General features: G+C 39.0%; 4 protein-coding genes across 6 annotated transcripts; 2 read left to right on the forward strand and 2 right to left on the reverse strand.

The window, feature by feature from the left end:
• The first annotated feature begins 3 nt into the window (after positions 1-3).
• Positions 4-11,433, forward strand: LOC135482458 (synaptic vesicle 2-related protein-like). Of its 2 annotated transcripts, XM_064762468.1 has the most exons (15): positions 4-514; positions 800-885; positions 3,462-3,560; positions 4,366-4,437; positions 4,567-4,691; positions 5,195-5,258; positions 5,559-5,684; positions 5,934-6,077; positions 6,399-6,475; positions 6,667-6,743; positions 7,224-7,334; positions 7,556-7,667; positions 7,957-8,038; positions 8,335-8,538; positions 8,832-11,433. In XM_064762468.1, the coding sequence occupies exons 1-15, from the start codon at positions 343-345 to the stop codon at positions 8,874-8,876; spliced, it is 1,596 nt and encodes a 531-aa protein (XP_064618538.1). In that variant the 5' UTR covers positions 4-342; the 3' UTR covers positions 8,877-11,433. The 2 variants fall into 2 exon arrangements, with proteins under 2 accessions (XP_064618538.1, XP_064618539.1); XM_064762469.1 differs by lacking the exon at positions 5,559-5,684.
• Positions 11,434-12,662: 1,229 nt separating this feature from the next.
• Positions 12,663-16,425, reverse strand: LOC135482459 (large ribosomal subunit protein mL44-like). The gene is made up of 8 exons (XM_064762470.1): positions 15,613-16,425; positions 15,212-15,344; positions 14,765-14,952; positions 14,363-14,438; positions 14,001-14,157; positions 13,660-13,808; positions 13,348-13,430; positions 12,663-12,983 (listed from the first exon to the last, which is right to left on the reverse strand). Exons 1-8 carry the CDS (start codon positions 15,698-15,700, stop codon positions 12,823-12,825), a joined length of 1,035 nt encoding a protein of 344 aa, XP_064618540.1. The 5' UTR covers positions 15,701-16,425; the 3' UTR covers positions 12,663-12,822.
• On the forward strand, positions 15,898-17,493 carry LOC135482462 (uncharacterized). Its single transcript, XM_064762474.1, has 3 exons — positions 15,898-15,991; positions 16,552-16,663; positions 17,025-17,493. The coding sequence occupies exons 1-3, from the start codon at positions 15,912-15,914 to the stop codon at positions 17,175-17,177; spliced, it is 345 nt and encodes a 114-aa protein (XP_064618544.1). The 5' UTR covers positions 15,898-15,911; the 3' UTR covers positions 17,178-17,493.
• A 482-nt stretch (positions 17,494-17,975) lies between these two features.
• LOC135482461 (cilia- and flagella-associated protein 119-like) lies at positions 17,976-21,595 on the reverse strand. 2 transcript variants are annotated; one of them, XM_064762473.1, is made up of 8 exons: positions 21,445-21,595; positions 20,510-20,545; positions 20,064-20,132; positions 19,691-19,857; positions 19,320-19,390; positions 18,897-19,074; positions 18,455-18,559; positions 17,976-18,238 (listed from the first exon to the last, which is right to left on the reverse strand). In XM_064762473.1, exons 1-8 carry the CDS (start codon positions 21,450-21,452, stop codon positions 18,039-18,041), a joined length of 834 nt encoding a protein of 277 aa, XP_064618543.1. In that variant the 5' UTR covers positions 21,453-21,595; the 3' UTR covers positions 17,976-18,038. The 2 variants fall into 2 exon arrangements, with proteins under 2 accessions (XP_064618543.1, XP_064618542.1); XM_064762472.1 differs by having other exon boundaries at positions 20,510-20,541; positions 21,420-21,595.
• Positions 21,596-21,825: the final 230 nt, after the last annotated feature.

Consider the following 21,825-nt stretch of genomic DNA (forward strand, 5'->3'; position numbering starts at 1 on the left):
CAATAAAATGTCAAGCCAAATGGTTAGAGAATCTCAAATTATGCCTTGATATCTCTCCCGATTTTCAATATTTTTTGATAGATCTGTGTCCAGCGGATAAAGAAAGTAATGAAGATCTGATAAAAGTAGTTGTGAGAGACTGAAAGAATTGCCAGGCTGTTTGTGCAGTGGTTTTGTAAACCTGTGGCTGTGTCCCACTTCAAATCTGACTGATGAAGAAAGTGTTGTCTTCTCCGGCTAGCATAGCATGATAGTGTATTGATCAGTTCCCATGCTTGTAAGCTAACAGCTGTTGGATCGTTTCTTTTGGTCAAACCGTTTCGGAGAGTTTGTAACGTCAAAATGTTGAATCGACTGGTGAAGTTTCGACGTGGGCAAGGGGATAGCTACGAAGATTTGAAGGGTGCAGATGTTTCACCAACGACAGAGTCTGGAGCCAGTGCCAGTGGTGGTGTGGAAATCAATCCTGATTTACAACATCCCCAGATTGGTGACGGGAAAGGTTTTTCAGAAGGTGAGTTATTAAGTGTTGGATAGCTGTCAGTCAACTATCAATTAATTAGTCTATCGGTAGTGAATAGGCTGATTTCTCAAAGTCATTAAAGACTCGCTGCATGCCAATTTATATTTATACTGCCATTGTTTGTTGGTCCTGAAGCTTATTTAAAAAGATATAATCTGCAGGACTTGCAAACAATGATGATAAATCGGCAAGAATAAAATAGAAATAATAGAAATGTACCCAGTATGTGCCACAATTTTAAACACTGATACATCGTTCTATCTTCTATCCTTTCAGAGGTATTTACAGTTGACCAAGCTGTCGACAGGATTGGATTTGGAATATTTCAAGTCAAACTTTCTTTTCTGACTGGGCTGTCATGGGTAAGTGTAATGTTGTCACCTCTTAAACTAAAAGAAATTTGCTTGATCCTGTTTTAAAGGTCTACCTGTGTTCATGTTCAACTAAGAAAAATTGGTGGTTGTTGTTGGATTGTTGCCATGAAAAATACGCACATAACAGCCATAACTGCTCCCATCCAAGCTCATCTTTGTTTGGACGGCATCCCAAAGACTATGCAAGCTTGTCTTTTGTTTGGGCAGACTACCCAAGCTCATCTTTGTTTGGGCAGCCATCCAAAGACTAACCAAGCTCATCTTGGTTTTGACAGCATCCCAAACACTGCCCAAGCTCATCTTTGTTTGGGCAGCCTTCCAAAGACTACCCAAGCTCATCTTGGTTTTGACAGCATCCTGAAGACGAGATGCAAGCTTGTCTTTGTTAGGACAGCATCCCAAAGACTTGGCAAGCTTAAGTGTCCTATTTTGAACAGACTCCAAAGCATATCCTGTTAATGTATTGCCATCCCAAAGACTATGGTCCAACCATGGCCTGGTTTTTGAATACCCTTCTCATAATGCCGGGCCTGAGATTGCAAGTATGAAGTGGACATTGTCTCTTTTGTCTCGTACAGTATTTTCATTATTATTGATCAAGAACTCCCTGGCCTGCCTGCTTGATTTTCAGGCTCATAAACCTGCACAGAGGGCATCTGTCATCCAGATATGATTGGAATATAATTCTATTCTATTACATTACCCTAAATGCCCTAACTCACTATATATAAATGGCATTACTGACTCTGGAGAATGACTGAATAGAATGCAGGCAGTAATAGATTCCATTCTACTGCTGAATACTTAATCACTATTCACTGTTAAGGGTAGAACCCCTCTATTAAAGATGCCTTTGGATGTTTGGGGCTGAGATTTCCTGTCCTTTACAGATAGGTGTCCTGATTAAAGAGGCCAAATTGGATGAAAATGACAAATTTGGGACCAAAATCAGTGACCTTAATAGAGAGGACTGTGTCCTGCTTACAGAGGTGTCACCTAAAGAGAGGTTCCTCTGTAATTGCACTTTTTATGATGCTTTTTGCATTGTGGGCAGCATGAGCAGGGTCAATTGCATGATTCTATGAACATTCCCAACAAAAATGAGAGGGCTGTTTGAAATGTCCCACTACTGTAGACAGCCCGGGTGACTTTTGGTACGCAACCTGCTTCTTACAATACATTGTTGATCCTTTGACTTCGAGTGAGTGATCCTAGCATTGAAAAGCTTCGCCATTGAAGCCCTCTGCATTTATTTTTCTTTCAAGACAATAATCTGAGTGGTCCATAGAGATATCCTGAGAAAGGTCAAAGTTGAAAGAAACAGAATCATCAGTGGTGTCTCCAAGGAGATGAAAATACTCCTCTCGGTTAATGTTACATTATTGTACTCTTGATATTCTTTGTTGAGTATTGTTCAGTCAAACGAGAGGTTTCCTAGCAATAAATGAATAAAGTTATTTTACACCTCATTAATCCTGCAATGGGCATCTCAGGCGTATGCGACGGAAAAGAAAATAGCTCCTAAGGCTTGTCTGTATTATCTTTTGGTCCTCTGATGATAAGATTTGATCAAAATTTTAGTTCTTATTGCTTAGGAGAAAACATTTCCGTGTCAATTCTCTTTTATCAAAACAACACAAAGGAGACAAAAGCAAGCTATTATACTGTAATGCCTAATTGAAGACTCACAGGAAGAAAAGTCATCTTGGCACACATGGCTCCATGATTGCATTATTAAGTCTCTTTATGGCAGTAAAATGGCAGTGTATTGTTTTGATATATCTGTTGTCCTGTATGCAGTTTGTCAGACATGTTAGAATGACTTATGAATGCCACCATCATACTACTGGCTGCAAGTTTGATATGATGCCTGGCTTTGTTATTGATTTTGTTGGACCAGGCTCATGAATAAAAAATGGAGGACTCCTATTGCTTGTATATTTTTGCGAAAGATTGTTTTTCTCCATTGCCTTCCATTCTATAGATTTGAATCAATTTTTCATCAGAAAGAGAGGTATTCAGTTATGTGTTTGGTCTGCAGTGAAACAATACCCCTTTTCTCTTATTCTTGTTAAAGTGGATTTCGCACGACCAACGTTTCTGCCTACTTTTTGCATTTTCCCAGGGGGTGAAAATGAACCTTCTCATTCCCTGTAAATAAGTCCAGCGCAGATCAGTAAGCTAGAGTCGGCCTGATGAACATGTGGACGACGATAGGGCCTGCAAGAGGGTTCCATTCAGAAACTCGGATATGACTTAATGATGCATCAAAATCAATTGCTTGGATACCGCCTGAGGCGTGATAAGAGAACATCCTGAGACTGTAACTTCACAATCACAGGTCATTTTCCCAGTGTTTATGAATGCTTGAGGCAATTGAATGATGCATATGCTCCTTGGTCTATCAATGAATTCAACTCTGGCTTTTTCCCCTTAAATTAGCCTTATCTCAATATCTCCACTTCAACCTCTACTGCCTCCTTATAGCTGGAGGAGACCAACTGAACAGTGGTGTCTTGTCCATTGTATATTCACCAATATCTAGATCAGTTACTCTGTTTCAGATGGCGGATGCCATGGAGATGATGATCCTCAGTATCTTGTCCCCAGCGCTCCACTGCGCCTGGAGGCTGGAGGGATGGAAACAAGCATTGACAACGACCGTAAGTGAATTATTGTGTGTACGGGGAACGGTGAAACGTCCATTAAAGGACACCCTTGAGGTTGACAGTTAATTTGATGGCTCCAGTCGAGAAGTAGAGGTTGAATTGAATCCTCACTTGCGATCACCATTTGGGGAGGAAAGAATCTAAACCTCTATATTGTTATCAAGTAGGCCTACGCCATTGAGCCCGGTACTCCCGAAAGAAGCACGTTGTCAGTCCTACTTTTGTAAAGAAGTCTAGTGAAAATAGCAGAAAAATTAGAAAAACAAAAGAAGTATGAACAGTTCCTTCAACTGGTTTCCCTGTAGCTTTCATTGAAAAACACTACACAACTATGGCCCATGCAAAGAAGATCTCAAATATGTCACAATCTCAGGTTACCATCCTTTAGGATCTGTGGCAGGGTTTTCTGTTTCTACAGGATTACAACAGGTCTTTGCATCACTGGAGCAATTTCTGAGCCATGTGGGCTGATGTTTTTAAAAATGACTGTGGTAAAGGAAACCATTTCTGTAAATGTAGCATCCTGTACCTTAACGCTTTCACATCGGGAATACTTTATTGATGCTCTTCTATGACAGGAGTATGGCTCAGTTGACTGAGCCTAATCCTGTAAATGGTTCCATATCTTAAAAAGGCAGTCTATGCATTGATATCATCACATCCGATATTCTCTGAGGACTGGGAGATTTTTAAAGCAACAGCTCTAATATGTATATGGTACTGTGTGGCAATCCTTGCACATTGTGAAATGAATGTATGTAATTGTACTTGTATGTATTTGTATGATTTTGAATTTCAGGTTGTCTTTTGTGGAATGATGTTGAGTTCCAGCATATGGGGAAGCATTTGCGACAAGTTTGGCAGACGAACTGTAAGTTTCCTTAATTTATGAAACCAAGCCGATTGTTTTGAGTAATACTGATAACCTACCAGACGTCAACTTTTAAACTGTGGAACGACTGTCTTCTGTTTGTGTGATGATTGTTACCTTGAATTGCAGGCTCTTCTTCTGTGTTCACTGTTTACGTTCTACTACGGAATCTTGAGCGCCCTCTCACCAATATTCATCTGGTTGCTGATTCTTCGTGGTCTAGTTGGCTTTGGCATAGGTGGTGCACCTCAATCGTAAGTAACAGTGTCACACTCGGAAGTTTTCGAATTAGTGTTTTCATAAGAAAATGCTCTAGAAAAGTTTCTTTGTAGATGACGCTAAAGATATACATCTTAAAGTGACAAAAGGCATTCACAGATTCCCACATTTGGGTCTAACATACATGAACTTGTTTGTCTTTCCATCAGTATGTTACTATGTAAATTAACTGTTGGATATGTGCAAATGGGATAGACAAATGGGTTTCTGTTTGTTTTGCTTCTATCTTATCATCTGTTCAAACTACTCGGTGGATTCTTCTTGCTCCTTTCCTCCAGTCTTATGTTTACTATGTCAACTCCCAAGATGTGCTCTCCTCTGATTAGCAAGGTGGCCAATTTATATAGGGTTCATAGATAACCCTCAACGATTTCGTAGGCAACATAAAAACTGCTGAAAAACTATTTGATAAGTTTTAAAATTCCTAGAAAACAAGGAGCAAGGTTCTTATGGTCGTTTTTCTTCCGTTTATTTTCAGGGTTACCCTGTATGCTGAATTCTTGCCATCATCAGTTCGGGCTAAGTGTGTAGTTCTGATAGAGGTAGGTTTGACCACTCTTTTATGGTGGTGTTGGCTAATTGTTTGAGGTGCTGGACACTGCTATCACTAGTATCAGTGAATATGGGACAGAGCAAAATACCTTATGGGGCTTGAATAATAGCAGGATACCTCTGTCATTGCAGCTTTCCATGTCGAGTGACCAATACAGTTGAACTTTACATAGATAAATTTAAAGGACATTTTTACTTGATATCGGGTGACCTCTGATAGCCCTGGTTGTAGCTTACCTTATCTCCCCAAAAAGGACTAGGTTTTATCATTATTTGTCTGGTGTTTTCAGCTGTTTTGGGCTATTGGTGCATGTTTTGAGACGATCCTGGCTCTAGTGGTGATGCCTACTCTAGGATGGAGGTGGCTTTTAGGACTATCTTCTCTACCCCTACTCATATTTGCTATTTTCTGCGTTGTAAGTATTCTTTGTTCTCTGAGATGTAGGCACCCTTAAAGTAACTCAATCTTAGCAAGGAGATGGCCACCACAACCTACTTTGTTCTTGCTGCGGACTCAGGTACAGGACTCTAAGGTATCTCTAATGCCTCATTTAAAGAAAAGTGGCAGTTAAAGTGACTTTCACAAGGTCACAAGCAAATGTGGTCAGGGCCCCCTCCCACTGCTTGATATTGCCAGGCCAATATTAGCACCATTTCTTCTTCAGTGGTTACCAGAGAGCGCCCGCTATGACATGACACGAGGAAACACAGAGAAAGCTTATGCTACGTTGCAAAGAATAGCTAAGGAAAACAATAAACCCATGCCAACTGGTAGATTAGTACACTCAACCACTAATATCAAACAGACTGTAAGTATTTTATTCCTTTTCTCCTGTGTAACAGAGATGTGCCTTATGATATTTTTTTGTGGACTTCCATTATTTCTCCCCCTGAAATGGGTTTCATTTCACAGCAGAAATGGAAAGATCTCTGTCTGAGCTCTCAGAAGAAGTTTGCATTTTCAAAACTGGACCAAACGTAAGCATTTTAAGCATATTTTGGTGAGTAATGGTAGTTCTTGGGCAAGTAATGTATCTTGTACCAATGTCCCAACACGCTAACATTGACAGTGTTGTAATTAGAACATTCAAAATTTGGTGATATTGATTTCTTTTCATTTCGTTATACAGCAGGTAAAACGAGGACAGATCAAAGACCTTTTTACTCCAGAGTTTAGAAGAACAACTTTTTTGCTGTGGTTCATTTGGTGAGTATACCCTGGAACCTCCTTAACAGGGGACTCCTCTGTTTCCAGGATACCTTCTCTATCAAGGACTGTGGACGTAGACAACTGGGTATTCTGCTATTCATTTTTGAACTCTTGGTTTGACTTGGAGAGAGAAAAAATGTCATTTGTAATTAAAGTGAATTCACATTGAAAAATAATTCCTTTTCCAGGCTAGCCTGTGCGTTTTCCTATTATGGTATAGTCCTAATGACAACAGAATTGTTTGAAGTTGGAGATAGTTGCCATGGTAAGTAAAGACACAATTCAAAACATGGTTACAAACTCCCAGTCCTCCGTTATATGATTTTTGTGTGAGAGTGTGTCTGGAAATGAGGAATATCAGTATGGTTACCAGGGAGCTGTGGGAGGCCTTCAGCCCCATTCAGCGGAGCCTGCAAAAGCTCATGAAATTGCCAAACCAACCTTTTACTGCATCGAGATTTACTGAAACTTGACATTGGCACCCAAGAGAAGCATTGTATGCCCCGATTATGAAACAAAAATTGCCTGACTTGGAAATTACCACTGGCCCGCTAGGCAGATTATTCTTCTCTCCCCGCTGAAAGGGGTTTGATTGAAGCTGCTCCCTGCCGTGTCTGTCTGCCGTAGGGGGCTTCTAAATATTTCCTTGGACATCAATATGCATACGCCTTCTTTAGGAGTGATACCCCAGATAATCAGCTGAAATGTATTCAGTTCTTATCGTTAGGTATTTGTCATCTTGCAGGTGGGACGGGAGCTGGTGAGACAGGGGAGCCGATATGTCCGGCTGAGTGTAAGATGCTTACAACGAAAGATTATACTGATTTACTATGGACTTCTATTGCGGAGTTTCCAGGTGAGTTGAAATTCTGAAATAATTTGATTGTTGCTTAACATTGTGTTCTAAGTGTGTACTTATATTTGCTGGTTGCGGTTAGAATTCTGCCTGTGGGCAATTTGTTTCAGTCAGGAGCTGCACAGTAGAAAATTCATTGGAGGCAGGAGATTTTCAATTTAAGTGATGACTGGGGTTTTAATTTATGGACAGATGAAGCTCTATTTCCTATCTTATTTCAGGACTGTTTATCACAGCAGCTGTGATTGAGAGATTAGGACGAAAGAAGACCATGGCTATGGAGTTTGTTGTCTTCTCTTTCTTTACCCTTCTAGTTAATATGTGCACATCAAGGTATGTTATTCCCAGAGCTGTGGAACTCAATCCCGGGAAATAGGAAAGACATGGACAAGAACGGCTTTGTGTCTAAATTTAAAGACAGTCTTCAAAGGACACTTGGGAAGCGCTTAGAGCAGCTTAGTAGGGGAATATGCGCTATATAAGACTATATCAGACTGGGTTGTTCTATTTTTCTGAGATTTTATGAAAGTCATGGCATTATTTTGTATTGATATTATATGATAGTATTGAAAAAGGTCATGATTAAAATTTTTAATGAGATACTTCCCCATTTATGTTTCAGGGCACTCCTCACTTTTTTCCTGTTTGTTGCTAGAGCATTTATATCCGGGGCATTCCAAGCAGCCTATGTGTACACACCAGAGGTAAGAACTCATATTTGTATCTTCTTGCTGAACAGCATGAACAGATCAAAGCTACTATTTTACTGATGCCCTTGACATTTACAAACTGGTATTTAAAGTAAGATACAGGCCCTAAATTTAAAATTCAATTCCTAGGGGATTTTAACTTGGGCCCTTTTGGCTTACATGTACTTTCAAAGCCAAACTACTTACTAATATTCCATCGGTTACAAACATTTAATTCAAAATATTCATAGTTTGTATTCTTTGTAAAACCACATGTCAATATAATTTGACCCACCTCTGCCTGATTGCAGGTGTATCCAACGAGCACTAGGGCAATCGGTCTTGGCTCTTGTAGCGGCATGGCCAGGATAGGAGCTATCGTTACTCCTTTCGTAGCACAAGTCATGTTGCGCCGGTCGGTTTATCTCTCAATCAGTATATATGGAACTCTGACTCTGTTAGCTGCTGTTGCCGCACTCTTCTTACCTATTGAGACCAAGGGACGAGAAATGGTGGTAAGTTGGTTTTGGTGTCTTCCCATTTGGTCTATCTCTGATGCATTCGTCCTGTGAGTGTGTATAATGTGCCACTACTGTAACTGTTGGATGCCAATTAGGGATGATGATTCAACGATGGGCTACTTCTGTTTATAAAGACCAATTGGTGTATGTACTGTCTTATGGTGCATTCACTGAAAAGCGCAACGACAAGACTTATAATGTAACTAAGGAGGGCCAGTGCATCAGCCAGTGCCATTACTCCTCTTGCTTCAACGAACCACCAACTAACCAAGTTATCTCCTTTTCAGGATATTTCTGCAACAGCTACCAAGGAACAACTAGAAAGAAAGTAATAACATAATCAAGATGCAGAGGCCATTTGATACGAGATAATACAGGACATCATGATTAAGATCTTTTTGATCGAAGCCAGTCAATTGACAATTCTACTTAATATCATTGCCAGCGAAAGACACCCTTTTTTGGGAAAAACCATTGAATTTGACAAGGAAAGTTCCCTTGCAAAGATAATTTGTAAAATTGACCCTAAAAGCCCATGTATTTTTTTGAAACGACCCCCTTCTCTGGAAATCTTGGTGATGCCTATGAATTCTATATAATCCTAGAAATAAAATGTCATTCAATCATTTACCCAAGAACTGCACTTAATACTGGGTACATGATATACTTAAAAAAACCACAGTAGCCACAGCAGGCAAGTTGATGCTGTTCTATATTTATAAAAACCAGCGAGATTAAATTTTACACTGATGTTAAGTGCCTGGTGTGTTACCTTAAAGCGCTACGCAAACAAGTGATTTGAATTGCTGCTATATGCAACTAAAAGATCCCTTGTCTGCTGGTAAAGCAGGTCATCGCTGGGTTTGATATTGATTGCACGTTGTTGCAATGACCACCACGAACAATTATTGTCGCATTCAATTTAAATCGCAGGTAGCAAATTGCTTGTTTGCGGGATGTGAAACATACAAAACAGGCCTTATATACATGTAATTGAACTCAAAGGAGGCGTACATCAAAACTTGACAGATAGTCTTCAAAGGACTGTTTATATAAAGATGGCTGTGGTCAAAACTTTCTGAAGAATCTCCAAACAACATTTATATGTATTTGCTTTTTGTTGCTCTAGGAATTAGTAACATGTTTTACACAGCTGTATCTTGCTAAAAATAGAATTTCACATCATTGGTCTCTTAGATTAGAAATGTGTTCATGTATCTTCCTTTAATTGCATTCCTAGCATTGTTTTTTTTAATTCTGCCATATTTTAAAGCTGGTATTGGACTCTATTTACTATAGTCAGCAGTGTATGACCACTGCTGTTATGATTATATGATGACTTAAAGGATTCCACACTTTTCAAAGCCAGGAAATCTTCATTGAATAATTGCTGTCTTTGATCTGATTAGTTCTTTTGCTGTTAATGGTTGTGATTATCAAGCACCAGTATATTGGTTTCAGATAGGTCATAGGAGATACATTTGAGGCAGCTTTTCATTCCATGTCAGCTTGACTAGTTTGATCATCTCTGGAGGTGAAATAATGATAATACATGTAGTTTGTCTCTGTACTCTCCAAGGAATACACCAACGGTTTTACTTATTTATTATCAAAATTATATACATGTGAATTGCACTCCAAAGAAGGTTTTAGCCTCTGTTGGAATATTCCATCAATGAGTTGATTTAGCAAGAAAGAGCATTTAGAAATTAATTTGTTTAAAGGCCTACTCCACTTGAAAAGTGCACTAGGATTTGAATATTTCTGGCCTTTAATCATTGCCCCATCATCTGGTCAGTTCTCATATAAAGCATAATGTATAAAGTGTATATTTGAATTGTATCTATGTCCAATGCCTTGTTTCCCCCAAAAGTGAGTCACCTTACCAATGCATTATTGCTTCGTATTGATGTATAAAGCAGTTGTATGTTGGAATTAGGTTAGGATGAAATACGGAAGAACCTCTCTATTAAGGGCACCCTCGGGACTGACAAGTGCTGTGCTTAATAGAGAGGTGTCCTGATTAGAGAGGTCAATTTGAATGGAAAAAACAAACAGTTTGGGGCCAAAACTAGTGTCCTTAATAGAGAAGGTGTCCTTAATGGAGAGGTGTCTGTAAGGGAGGTTCCACTGTAGGTCTCTCATAAATGATGTTTGTAATTGTAAATGAACAGTAGTAGTAGTGTTGAGAATATGTGAAGTGATTTTGTGTGGCATGTTCGTGTTAGTTTTAGTAGAGAAGATGTGACTGGAGTGTTAATCTGCTCTTCCTATAGCCCAGCTGGACATGTAACACTATAACAAGCACTCCATTGTCCACAGTGTGTACTCAGCTTAAAACACAGATTTTGTAATGTTATTTGTTTTTGTTTGAAAATTGGAGTCAATTGTGAAGATTTCATTGAAAAATGTAAAAGCTGGTAACCCTGGCTGTGAAATTATGAGGTACATAAGTGTGATATATTGGATGTGTTACGTAGTTGAGTACTTATATTGTTTAGTATTTCTGATAGTTTAAAGGCCTAAAATTAGCTAGGTTATGTCAGTGATTCACATGGAACCGGTTCTAAACCAGGTAGTTTAAGGTCCCTGTAACAGCAAGATTGTCTAACCAGTGCCAAACCAGGTAGTTAAACAGTCCTTGAACAGCAAGATGAAGTACTTTTGATACAGAAAAATGGAGCACAGGGTTTGAATATCAGTTGTGCTGTCTTGCATAATGAAATAATGAATGTGCACACACCACACATTTTGAAATGAATAATCGGACCAGAGATTAATATTGTATTACACTGTTATGTATATTTTGTGACTTTAATTTGAATGATAGAAATTGTAAAAAAATATTGGTTATGTGATATACTTAATGTTGAATAAAATGAAAGTATTTATTAAGTAATTTTGCTTCCTTGATTTTGTTTTTAATTGTCCTTTTAACATGGAACAGAGGAATGCGTGTGTATGGGATCTTTCTGACGTGTTATTGCCCTCACACAAGCCATTGCAAACACCAATGACCGTTAAGACATGATGAGTTGTGACTTTGTTCCTCGTTGTCTCTCCAATTCCCAAGAATAACTGCTGTGCAGGAGACCTATTTGAGAGGACAATCACGTTTAATTTTGTCCAAACAATATCTTGTATTGCTCTAGTTACCAGAAGCATTGCATCTTCAGGAGCAAAGCCCTGTGGTTAACACTGCTGGGTGTTTGATCCTTCGGATGTACCAGTTGGTATTTGAGGAAATAAAATTCCTGGCTCTTCACAACCCAACATATATACATTTGAGAGTTTGTCAGATGGGACTATAAGCCCTTGTCCTCTGTACTGGAGTCTGGGCCAGGGCAAGTAAAAGGTCCTGCACCACAATGCACAGGGGGTAGGGTGTAATCTGTGGTGGTCTCGCAAGTCTCAGCAAAGTTCCAAATGTGACCAGTCTCAGCAAAACGAGACCCAAGTCTCTCGGAGCTTAGCAGGTTGAGATGGACTTGAGTGTTCGTTTCACTGCTGTCAGCCTTTTGTAAAATCTGAGGACATCAATTTCTTCCATAATCTCCTGGTGACATTTGGGCTCATCTGTACAACATGCACCTCGTTTTGCTGCGACAGGGTCATAAATGGGGATTAACATGCCATATGATTGATAGAGACTTTCTCATTCGCTCATACCATTGGATAAAAATGTCTCCTTGTTGATTCATCATTGTCTGCAGAGAGGAAAGAGGCCTGGATGGACTTCCTCAACTCTTCTGCACTCTATATCAGAAGAGCAGATTCCAGTCCAGACTTACATCCAATTAATCACCCATTTCATATTGAGAAGTAGCCCGTCTTCCGAGTGTTTTAGGCTAAATACGTCATTAGATTGAGGCAGTCAATCAAATTGATGGTCATCTGAGAAACCAGTTATCCTGAGGAAGAAGGAGGGGGATGAATATTGAGAAGTAGCTGGCTTTCTGAGAGTGTTTAAGCTAAATAGGTCTCGACATGTATAGAGGCTGTCTATTAGACTGTTGGTCATCTATGATACCAAATCTCCTGGGGGACAAGGGGGATGAGTATGCATGTATGCATTCGACTTTCTTAGGTTAAAAGGATAAAAAGAACTTGACTTACAAATCAATCATCGATTTATTGACTGATCAAAACCTGTACACATACGTATCCAACCAATTCAATATTCAATGTTTCATCTCAACATGGATTAGAAAAAGGTCACATGATCTTTCAGTTTCTTTTCATGGCAGGCACTTTTATACAAAACACATAAAATTAATTTTAGCTTTGCATTAAAGATGGATTCTGTTTATCTAATGTCAGTGGAATTGGCTGTCTGGTATCAAAGTCCATCGGTTTCCGGAAGTCTTCCGTCCCAAATATTTTCTTGAGGGCATCCCTTGCAGCTTCTTCCTCTGCGATGCTAACTGATTCACCTGGGGCTGAAAGTGAAAAAGGAAAGCAATGAAAAGACATTGCAGGGAGATTGGAGTGTCTGAATTACCACCACAGCATATCCTCCAGAACTACAAGAAACTACAAATCAAGTAGACCTTACTAGACAACAGGGACAATGAAGACAGACCAAAACTGAGCACTTTTCAAACATTTAAGTAAGTATTACTGCATGACCAAGTAAGAGTGTTTTCTGAAAGCATTGTGAAGATGGGTCTATGTATCAGTCTTTAACTGGCCATGATTCTTCGGAGGTCAGAGGTAAAATCAGCGCGTCCGACTATCGGTAGTGCAGACGGACAAATCTTTTCTAAAACGTAGCAATGTCAGTCTGGGTCTTTATCAACTCACATTGTCCAAGGAGCATTCTGTCACTGTAGATGCCAACCATATAAACTCCCATCACTGTCTCTGATCCGGACTGGAATATCAACCTGAAACACAAAATCACAAGATGGACAATTGCCTAGCCCCATTGTCACATAAACGATCAGCTTTGTTGTAAAGTTGATAGCATAAGCTATCAGTTGATTTTAGATCATTTTGAATTGGAATTTTTGAGACCATCTAAGACATGAAGCATGCTACAAACAATGGCTACTTTCTCTGGAGACATATCCCTGCCAACAAATACCCTCCAAGGACAAGTGCCCCGAAACTCACCTTGGTTCTGGTGGCCCTCTGTTCATATTTTCCAAGTATTTTGCTAGCAGGCCAACTGGGTTCACAACATTCCACAGAGCATTGATGTCTCGGCCGATCAGCTGAGTCAGCACAAAATCTTTTATAAAGAGTTGTGTTCTTTCAAGACCCTAGAAAAAACAAAATTTACAAGAATTTCCACTTTGATTTTGAGGCTTATATCAAGTCCTGACAATTTCTAATGGGTACACCGTTCGTTTCACATCATTGGTCAGGCTTGGTATATACAGTATCTGTATATCTGTCTAAACAATGGCAATCATCATTGCCAATGAAATCAATGGCGACACAACAAAACCAACCTGTGATTGGGCTAAAGCACCAATAACTGCTTTCATGGTCTTGCCGAGTGTGGCAGGTGTAGGTTTCATCTCCTCACAAAGAATCAAATCATTTGTTCCGATCTTTCTGCTGATTTTCGCCAACTTTTCATCAGAAATCAAGTGATCATGAATAGCACTGAAATGACAAATACAGTCGAACCACTTTTAGTGAACACCTCTCTATTAAGGACACTAGTTTTGGTCTCAACTCATTAGTCTTGAGGGTGTCCTTAATAGAGAAGTTCTATTTTGTATTACATAATAAGATGGCAATTTGGACAATAAAAAATAAATATTTCAGAAGGATTGAAAATTTGTGGAAATAAGGAAGAGAATCTTACCAAATGCCTTCCTCTGGTAATCTTGGATAGGAATACCTTAAGAATCCTTTGATGTATGCACTGCTTGTTGCCCCGCCTGGAATCAAATGGTGTACTTAAGATTAAGAATCAACTGATAACATAGACTCACCCATTTAGCGAGGTCTTTGCAGTTGTAAATCAAGGTTTAGCAGGGTTAAGTTCTGATCAACTCTAGTAATAGAAACCAATTACACTAAACTGCATTTCATTTTCATAGGCGATTTAGTTTCACAACTTATCAAAAACCCAAAGAAATTTCGTAATCCACAAATCATAGAAGTGGAGGAAAAAATTATTTTTCATAAATTTTCACCAAAAATGAAGAAATGCAAAAATTTGGTAGTTTACTGTATAGTGGCCATAGAAACAGAAGATGCTAACCTTCATGTGCTAACTGTTCATTATCCTCGAGATTTAGAGGTACGATATCATCTGTCATTCCAAGTGCAGCTCGCTTTTCTTGTTCTTTCTCAATATATGACTTATGTGTAAACGCCCTTCTCAAAAGATCTTCATCAAATTCTTCCCCTAGCCGTTGCCCAAAAGCAAAAATTTCTGCATTGTAATTCCTGGAAAATAGTAATATATATAGAATAAATACAGAAAAATCAAGTTTTCATGACTGGGATTTGAACCACAGATAGATTTTTAGATTGCTGGTGAGTGGTCCCCATTCTTAACCTGATCCTGCTGATAACATTAGTTCAGCAACTAACATTACTTAGTTATTGGCAACTCAGTAAGTAGGTCTTCTCACATATCTGGGCACGGCGGAAAACTGCCCAGTTTAGCCAGATTGTGCCTTTTCTTGTCAAAAAGAGTACTTACCAGTTTAGCCACTCAGATCTGTGCCTTTCCTTATCCGGTCCAGCTTCAAGCCTCCTCTTGTAAAGCTCTCGGGCAGTTCGAGACTTCCATCTATCACTGTGACCATTGTTAAACTGCTTCATATACCTTACAGCTAGATGGAGAGGAATGGTACCTTTTTAAATCTGTTAAAATCTGTGCTTCTTCAGCATGCTGTTATCACAACCTTCTTGCTGGTTATGGTCTTTACGGCCACTTCACGGCCCAAGTGGAACTCGTCAAACGGGTTTACAAAAAATGGCAAGAAAAAAAGTGAACGAAGGACATCGACGAAGAATGGGGTTTTACCGAAAAAGTATACAATATATTGTCCTTGACATTAATGTGTTTCAAAGAGCTTACTAGAAAGCAACTATATTCACCTGTAAATGTCAACGATGCTCGATGTAAAGTTGATTTTGAGAGCAATTTTATGAGGCAAAAAACATTCGGTCTTGTCATGGCAGCCATTTTGAATATTAGCCGAGTTGTTAGACAGCCTCTAATTTTACCCGATGGAACATGCACGAAAACATACTCAATGTATTAATTTACCCAACTCAAAACTATAAAATATTTATACAATATCTTTTTGATTAGAAATCATGCTCAATGTTCAGCTTGTGTTGTTTTGTCATAGGTTTCATCGGGTAGTATTAACAAATCACTTTCGTTACTAGACATGCAGTTGTCGGTTGTTCGTCTCGGAAAAGCGCCCGTTTGGGCCAAAGTAAAACGAATCCCTGGTTTATTATATGCTGGGTTAGTTCCCCTTTCTATCCTTCTTGCCGATGTGTTCGATCGGTGCATAGATATTGTTAGAATACTGTAAACACGACGCCCACATGGATGGACCAATACACTACAGTAGTAGTAGTACACACACACAGTCGACAGTGTGAGTGTCAGTGACACAGTCACGGTCATGGTGTAGGCCTAGGCCTACATAATAATACACACAGTCAGACAGCACTGTGGACATAATAATACACTGACACAGTCAGGCAGTGGACACAAAGCCTTTTCGAAGAAGACGAATCAGAGCCATAAAAATTCTATAAAGGCAGCCTACTTCGAAAGTGCCGTAAACTTAAAGAACTTAAGAAGCCACAGTGACACTGTGTTCCATGTGAAATGCATGACGGGTCAGCGCCATAATAGCCACAGCCATTTTCAGATTTTGAAATCGCCAATGACCAAGTCACTTCCAAGTCCGTGTATTTTTTGCCAAATTCTGTGGCTGTGGCTGTGGCTATTATGGCTGTGGCTGTGGCTATTATGGCGCTGACCCGTCATGCATTTCACCTGTTTTCTCTTTTCAGCAAATACCAACTGTATAAGCCAGTCACAAACAGAATGAAAGTGGAAGCAGTGGAGGCAATCGTGCGAGAAAAAAGGAACTTGGATCTGCTTAGTCGACCTTATCTAACAAATGTATGTACTGCTTCCTAACAAACATAAATCTTCAGTCATGATACAGTGTTTCGAAGTATACTATACAAGTACAACATCTTTCATGTATGAAAACTAACAGATTATGTAACCAGAATATGATCTACTCAATCAACCACATCAAGCAGTTTAATGTTTGTTCCGCACTAATATAATCCTGTCTGATATCTATTTTCCTGATGCAGTCATGGTCTAGAGCCATTATCTACACAGGGACTCTGAAAGTACAACAGTGCCAGCCCTAAAATAATGCCTAATACTGCTCCTTTCTGTAAAGTGGTCTGTGTAAAAGACAGAGGTAACTGATTATATGCAGACATTTTATTTTTCTCTCTAATTCTAGGTTCAAGAGACAGTAGCTCAAGTCCATGTGGCTAAGAGGGAGGCCAACAGGGAGGCAATAATGACCGCAAGAGAACTCAAGCATATGGGTGATCGCAATCTAAAAATGACAGACTTCTTTGAATTTAACAAAAGGACTAAAGCATGGGAATGAGTTTTATAGTGAATATGAGAGGGAATGAAATAATTTTTCATGTAAAGGACAGTGCGATAGTATGGTCAGAGTGGTGTGGTCGTACATTCTCAAAAAGGATAGGATATTTGGACTGAGAAAGTTATGAAGTTCAGTTTTAGGACTTTTGACAGTTGTAGCACCTGTGATGACTCTCAATTCATACAGCAAGAACAACTCAACTGCAGTATATATTACTCTGCTGGGAAGTCTTGCTGTGCATACTTTGTTAGGGAGTGTCTTTGAGTTGTATGGAGAATAAGTGATTGAATAAAATGCTCCTGAAAATAATCATTGGTGTTAACTGAATTTACTGCCTGTGATTTTCCTCTTAATCACTGTGATTTCTTTCCTGGTAATCACTGTGTAGTCAAGGGCTAGATATGTTCCTGTAGCACCAGTAAAGAACTCTGCATACGTAATAAAGACAAATGCATGATTACCATGAACATAAGATATATTTACCATGAATATATATACAAATTGATACATTATTTACAGACGGACGGAATTGAAGCTTCATATTCTATAAATAAACAGTTGGTTGCCGGAAGTGCTTTGAGCAGGGTTGACTTGGAAAAGCACTGCAGAAATGCTGGACTTCTAAATTTTTTGGTACTTTTTTAACCATTGGGCACTGGGCAGCAAACATCACATTAAGTCTACCGCCAAGTAAGAATGAGCAGATAACCCAACTTTTTAGCTTTTTTAATATTTCAGGTTTAACAGAACACTGAGAGTTTTAAAAAACTTGCCTCGTTCATACCCACTGTATGTTGCCCCCCCCCCCCATTTTTATAACACCGATCATATTCAATCCTTAACACTAAAAAAGTTCTTCCTCTATTTCTTCTTTCCCTTCCCTGAATTCCTTCCACCTTTCCCAGCTGGTGTCTTTGTTCCCTCAACTGCAGCCAACTTCTTGTTGATGACCTCCTCAGACTCTTTCAACTGTTCATCCATGGATAGCCGTAACTTCTTGACTTCTTCCTCCAGATGGGTCTTGATCATGGCACGCAGTTCCTTGGCAGCAGGAGACTCTTCTAGAAAAACGAGAGTGTTTGTATTAGCATGGTTGGTTAAGAAGATACCACTAATTTAAATCAAAAATATTGTGGTTGGATCCCTGAATTATATTCCGAGCTAGCAAGCTGCATATATGGTGCCACCTTTACACAAAGGATACTACCCCCCCCCCCCCCCCCCAAGTGTAGTTATCTTTCTATAAAAAAATCTGAAAAACAACAAGTGTAACACACCTTCCTCTGGCTGTTTCTCCCCTTCCTGTTCCCTGACTCCATCCTCTCCACCCTCCGTCTTGCCATCTTCACCTTCACCTAGAGCCTGGTCCCCTTCGTCACCAGCTGAAGTGAAAGGAGAGAGACAAGTTAATAAAAAAAATGAGACAAATTAGGGCGATATCTCTAGAAAAATCTCCAAGGAAACAAGCTGTTTTTAGTAATCTTCTTGAAAACGGGTACAGCTCAATCTTCATGTAAGACATTCACACTGCTGGGGTCCCAGAGATTAATTTTAACAGAATATTATTAGTTCGTTTGATACCAGCCTACCATCTGAATAAATGAGTTTTATTGCAGACAAGTGTTATTAAAGCCGTTCAGTCCTGTCTCCCCGACAGCCCTGAGGGTTTGTCGCCGAATAAATCCATAGCAACTACAATATATTCTTCATTCCATTTACCTATCGATTGTGGTGGTGTTGGAGGCATTCCAGTATAATTCATGGTCAAGTCCAGCCGCACTAATGGTGTAAAGGCATACTTGTACATTTTGTAATGACGGAAATATGTGTTGATGACGTATTCCGTAATCTTTCTCACTTCCTCTGGGCCAAACAGGTCAATACTGTAAGGTGGTCTCTGAAAGTAAGATTTTCAAGATTTGTTTTGGTGTGGAAACCCAGACAAAGGACCTCTTCATTAGAAACCATCACTGAACACTTAAATTATCAAATGCAAAACATTATATCGTGATATTGTCGAGCATTTCCCCCAAGATTTCCCCTCAAAAGTCAGGTCTAAAATTACTGAATTTTGTTTCTGGTCATTCATATATTTTCTTGGATTTTCTCAAGCCAAACTCCATGAAGATGGCATTTCCTTACCTTGACTGCATGGCATAAAACTTGCTCTCTAAAATGCTGGAAACACTGCATGACATTTTCAAATGGGGTTTCTGCAATTAGATAAGTTATAAAGGACATTCAGTGTCCTTTACAAGAATAGAAGAACCTAGGTCTGAACTTCCATCTGAACCCATAAGCCACAAATAACTCCTGACAATGAGAAGCTATTGTCCCAAAAATGGAACAGATCAAGGATAATCTCGAGGTACTGTAAACCACCCAATCTTCATGGGCATTTTATTTTCGCAGATTTCACAAATACTGTATAATTGCAAAAATTTACAGTGAAGAATGGTTGTCAAACAGTTGCATAATTATCAAGTTTTACAAATGCAGGAGAAATTCCTTACCAACACATATCTCATGGGTTTGTTTCACCATGGAAAATAAAGCTGACGTCTGCTCCTTTGAGAACTTGTTTTCCTTTGCGAACTGGAGAGTGTAGAAATAAAGGTCAAGCAATATACCAGTCTTGAGATCATCACCGTTTTCAAGGTTGAAAATTCGACTCAGAGCCCTGAAGGAAAAACAGATTGTACTAATTCAACATTTAATATTGGAACGAGGCTAGAATTATGAACATCCTCAGCAAGCAGAAGGTATATACTGGTAATTGCACAGTTACACAGCAGTAAACATTTTAGGGTAGAAAGAGCCTTCTGAAACTCTCTACCATCCATTACCATTGACAATGTTAGTGATTGCATTCATGTTCATACTTACTGCTTCACTCTTTCGGGAGAAATCCATGATTCTTCAAGTTCATCAAGATCACTAACTGTTAGATCAGCCCTGAAAAAAATGGGAAAAAGATTTAAGAAAGGGTCATGCTACATCTATGGGCATGCTGGTCATATTTCAATACTGCAACATTACTGGAACTAATGAGAAACGTCTTTGACAATGACAGCTTTCTTTCCGCCTTTTGCTTGTCTCATTCTCCTAATTCTGTGTTCACTTTTGTGAGCATGTAGACTGCCAGCTATGGTTAAACAAAATTTGGGATTAATTAGTGGTGACTTTGTCTTCAGCCAACCACAACACATAACAGCCAGGGGTTGTCCAGCCAATGATCAAACGGCTTGAGTTAAAATACAGACCTTTAAAAGCAATTTCGGTAACAGAACTTTGACAACAATAAATAAAATTGCTGTGTGTCTGGAACTTACCAAAGACAGATTTTTGCCTTGTGGTCTTGAGGCTGAATGTATAAAGGTACATAAGATTAGACAATACAGTGGATATCCAAACCAAGTATAATGGAGTGCCAACCCACATGACAAAATGATTTTGAAATGCATATCACTTTCAAGACTCCAAATTCTGACTTTCAAAATCAAGTTACAATGGTAAATATCAAGAACTTGACAAGTAAATCAAATATCTTTTAAAAAAGAAATTCTGACTGTTCAAACTGTTATGTTTTTCATTGTGACTGCTGGTTAAAACTAAGTTAACAAGGTAAGCTATACAACATGTTTAGACTGCTAAAAAGCCAATGGCAGATTTATGATTCAATGATTGCCAGTTGTCTTCTGTTGAAATAGCTGTGCGGTTAGTATAGAATATTCCTTTCTTTCAGGAAGACAGTACAGTGTTAGATACGTGTTTTATAGTAATCAAATTATACATCTTGTGGACGACACAATTCCTAGAGGTTGTCATGTTATTTTCAGGTCTAACAAAGAATTCTAGAGGTTATCATCATGGTTATGGCTTCTAAATCTCTAGGCCTAGGCTTAGTTATGTGTTATCATGTTATTTTTACTGACTGATAACTGAACGTGCAATTTGCTGACAGCAGGAAATGTTTAAAAAAGGTCAAGTTGTTAGGCTTCGTTGTCTCAATGACTGACACTACTTCACCATAAACACTGATAAATGTAGTGTACTGTGCATCCTTGAAGGCTAGATGCAGCAGTGCAAAATGATCTCACACACTGACACTGTGCATGGATGCATGTGTGATGGTCATGTGATGATAGTGTGCAGTGCATTTGATGGTTATTCACTTATTGGTTGTGACTGTGTAGTAGAGCCAGAAATTGAGAGAAGGGGGGAGCCTAAGCAAAGCAATACCTGCGCAATCTGAGGGGGTTCACTTATTTTCATTTCTGCTGTATAATCTATAGATCTGGCTGAACGATTCTGTCTCTAGATATTTGTCATAAATTCACCAAAAGCCGACTAAAAAGGACGAATTTAATCAATGGCTTTTGAGAAGCTCCACAAAACCATGAAAACCGTGTACATTGGATACGACCTTCACCTCAGTAGGGTGTGTCTAAATTGCAACCAACATACACTGCGGGACAACCGAATTACAAATCAAAATCTATAGTTTTATCCGCAAAATTTGATCCAATAGTTTTAATTTGATACATTTGTACGCTTTTTTAGTACATTTTGGCAAAATTTGTGTTTTGTAAGTTCGCAGAGCCAGGGAATTCCCTGAAATTAGCATTTTAGACAAACCCAAAATTTG

Source organism: Lineus longissimus, chromosome 2, assembly GCF_910592395.1.
Source record: "Lineus longissimus chromosome 2, tnLinLong1.2, whole genome shotgun sequence".
NCBI lineage: Eukaryota > Metazoa > Nemertea > Pilidiophora > Heteronemertea > Lineidae > Lineus > Lineus longissimus.

Bases quoted from the DNA above. Each gene is read 5' to 3' on its own strand.
- LOC135482462 (XM_064762474.1), top strand. From the start codon at position 15,912: ATGCAGTTGTCGGTTGTTCGTCTCGGAAAAGCGCCCGTTTGGGCCAAA. The intron at 15,992-16,551 runs GTTAGTTCCCCT...TTCTCTTTTCAG, and splicing joins CCTGGTTTATTATATGCTGG to CAAATACCAACTGTATAAGC. The intron at 16,664-17,024 runs GTATGTACTGCT...CTCTAATTCTAG, and splicing joins GTCGACCTTATCTAACAAAT to GTTCAAGAGACAGTAGCTCA.
- LOC135482461 (XM_064762472.1), bottom strand. From the start codon at position 21,452: ATGAAAATAAGTGAACCCCCTCAGATTGCGCAG. The intron at 20,542-21,419 runs GTATTGCTTTGC...TTATACATTCAG, and splicing joins AACCCCCTCAGATTGCGCAG to CCTCAAGACCACAAGGCAAA. The intron at 18,239-18,454 runs GTGTGTTACACT...TCGTTTTTCTAG, and splicing joins GGAGAAACAGCCAGAGGAAG to AAGAGTCTCCTGCTGCCAAG.
- LOC135482459 (XM_064762470.1), bottom strand. From the start codon at position 15,700: ATGGCTGCCATGACAAGACCGAATGTTTTTTGCCTCATAAAATTGCTC. The intron at 14,158-14,362 runs GTAAGATTCTCT...TTGTCATTTCAG, and splicing joins TTACCAGAGGAAGGCATTTG to TGCTATTCATGATCACTTGA. The intron at 13,431-13,659 runs GTGAGTTTCGGG...TTTGTGTTTCAG, and splicing joins AGAGGGCCACCAGAACCAAG to GTTGATATTCCAGTCCGGAT.
- LOC135482458 (XM_064762468.1), top strand. From the start codon at position 343: ATGTTGAATCGACTGGTGAAGTTTCGACGTGGGCAAGGGGATAGCTAC. The intron at 515-799 runs GTGAGTTATTAA...CTATCCTTTCAG, and splicing joins CGGGAAAGGTTTTTCAGAAG to AGGTATTTACAGTTGACCAA. The intron at 5,685-5,933 runs GTAAGTATTCTT...TTTCTTCTTCAG, and splicing joins TATTTGCTATTTTCTGCGTT to TGGTTACCAGAGAGCGCCCG.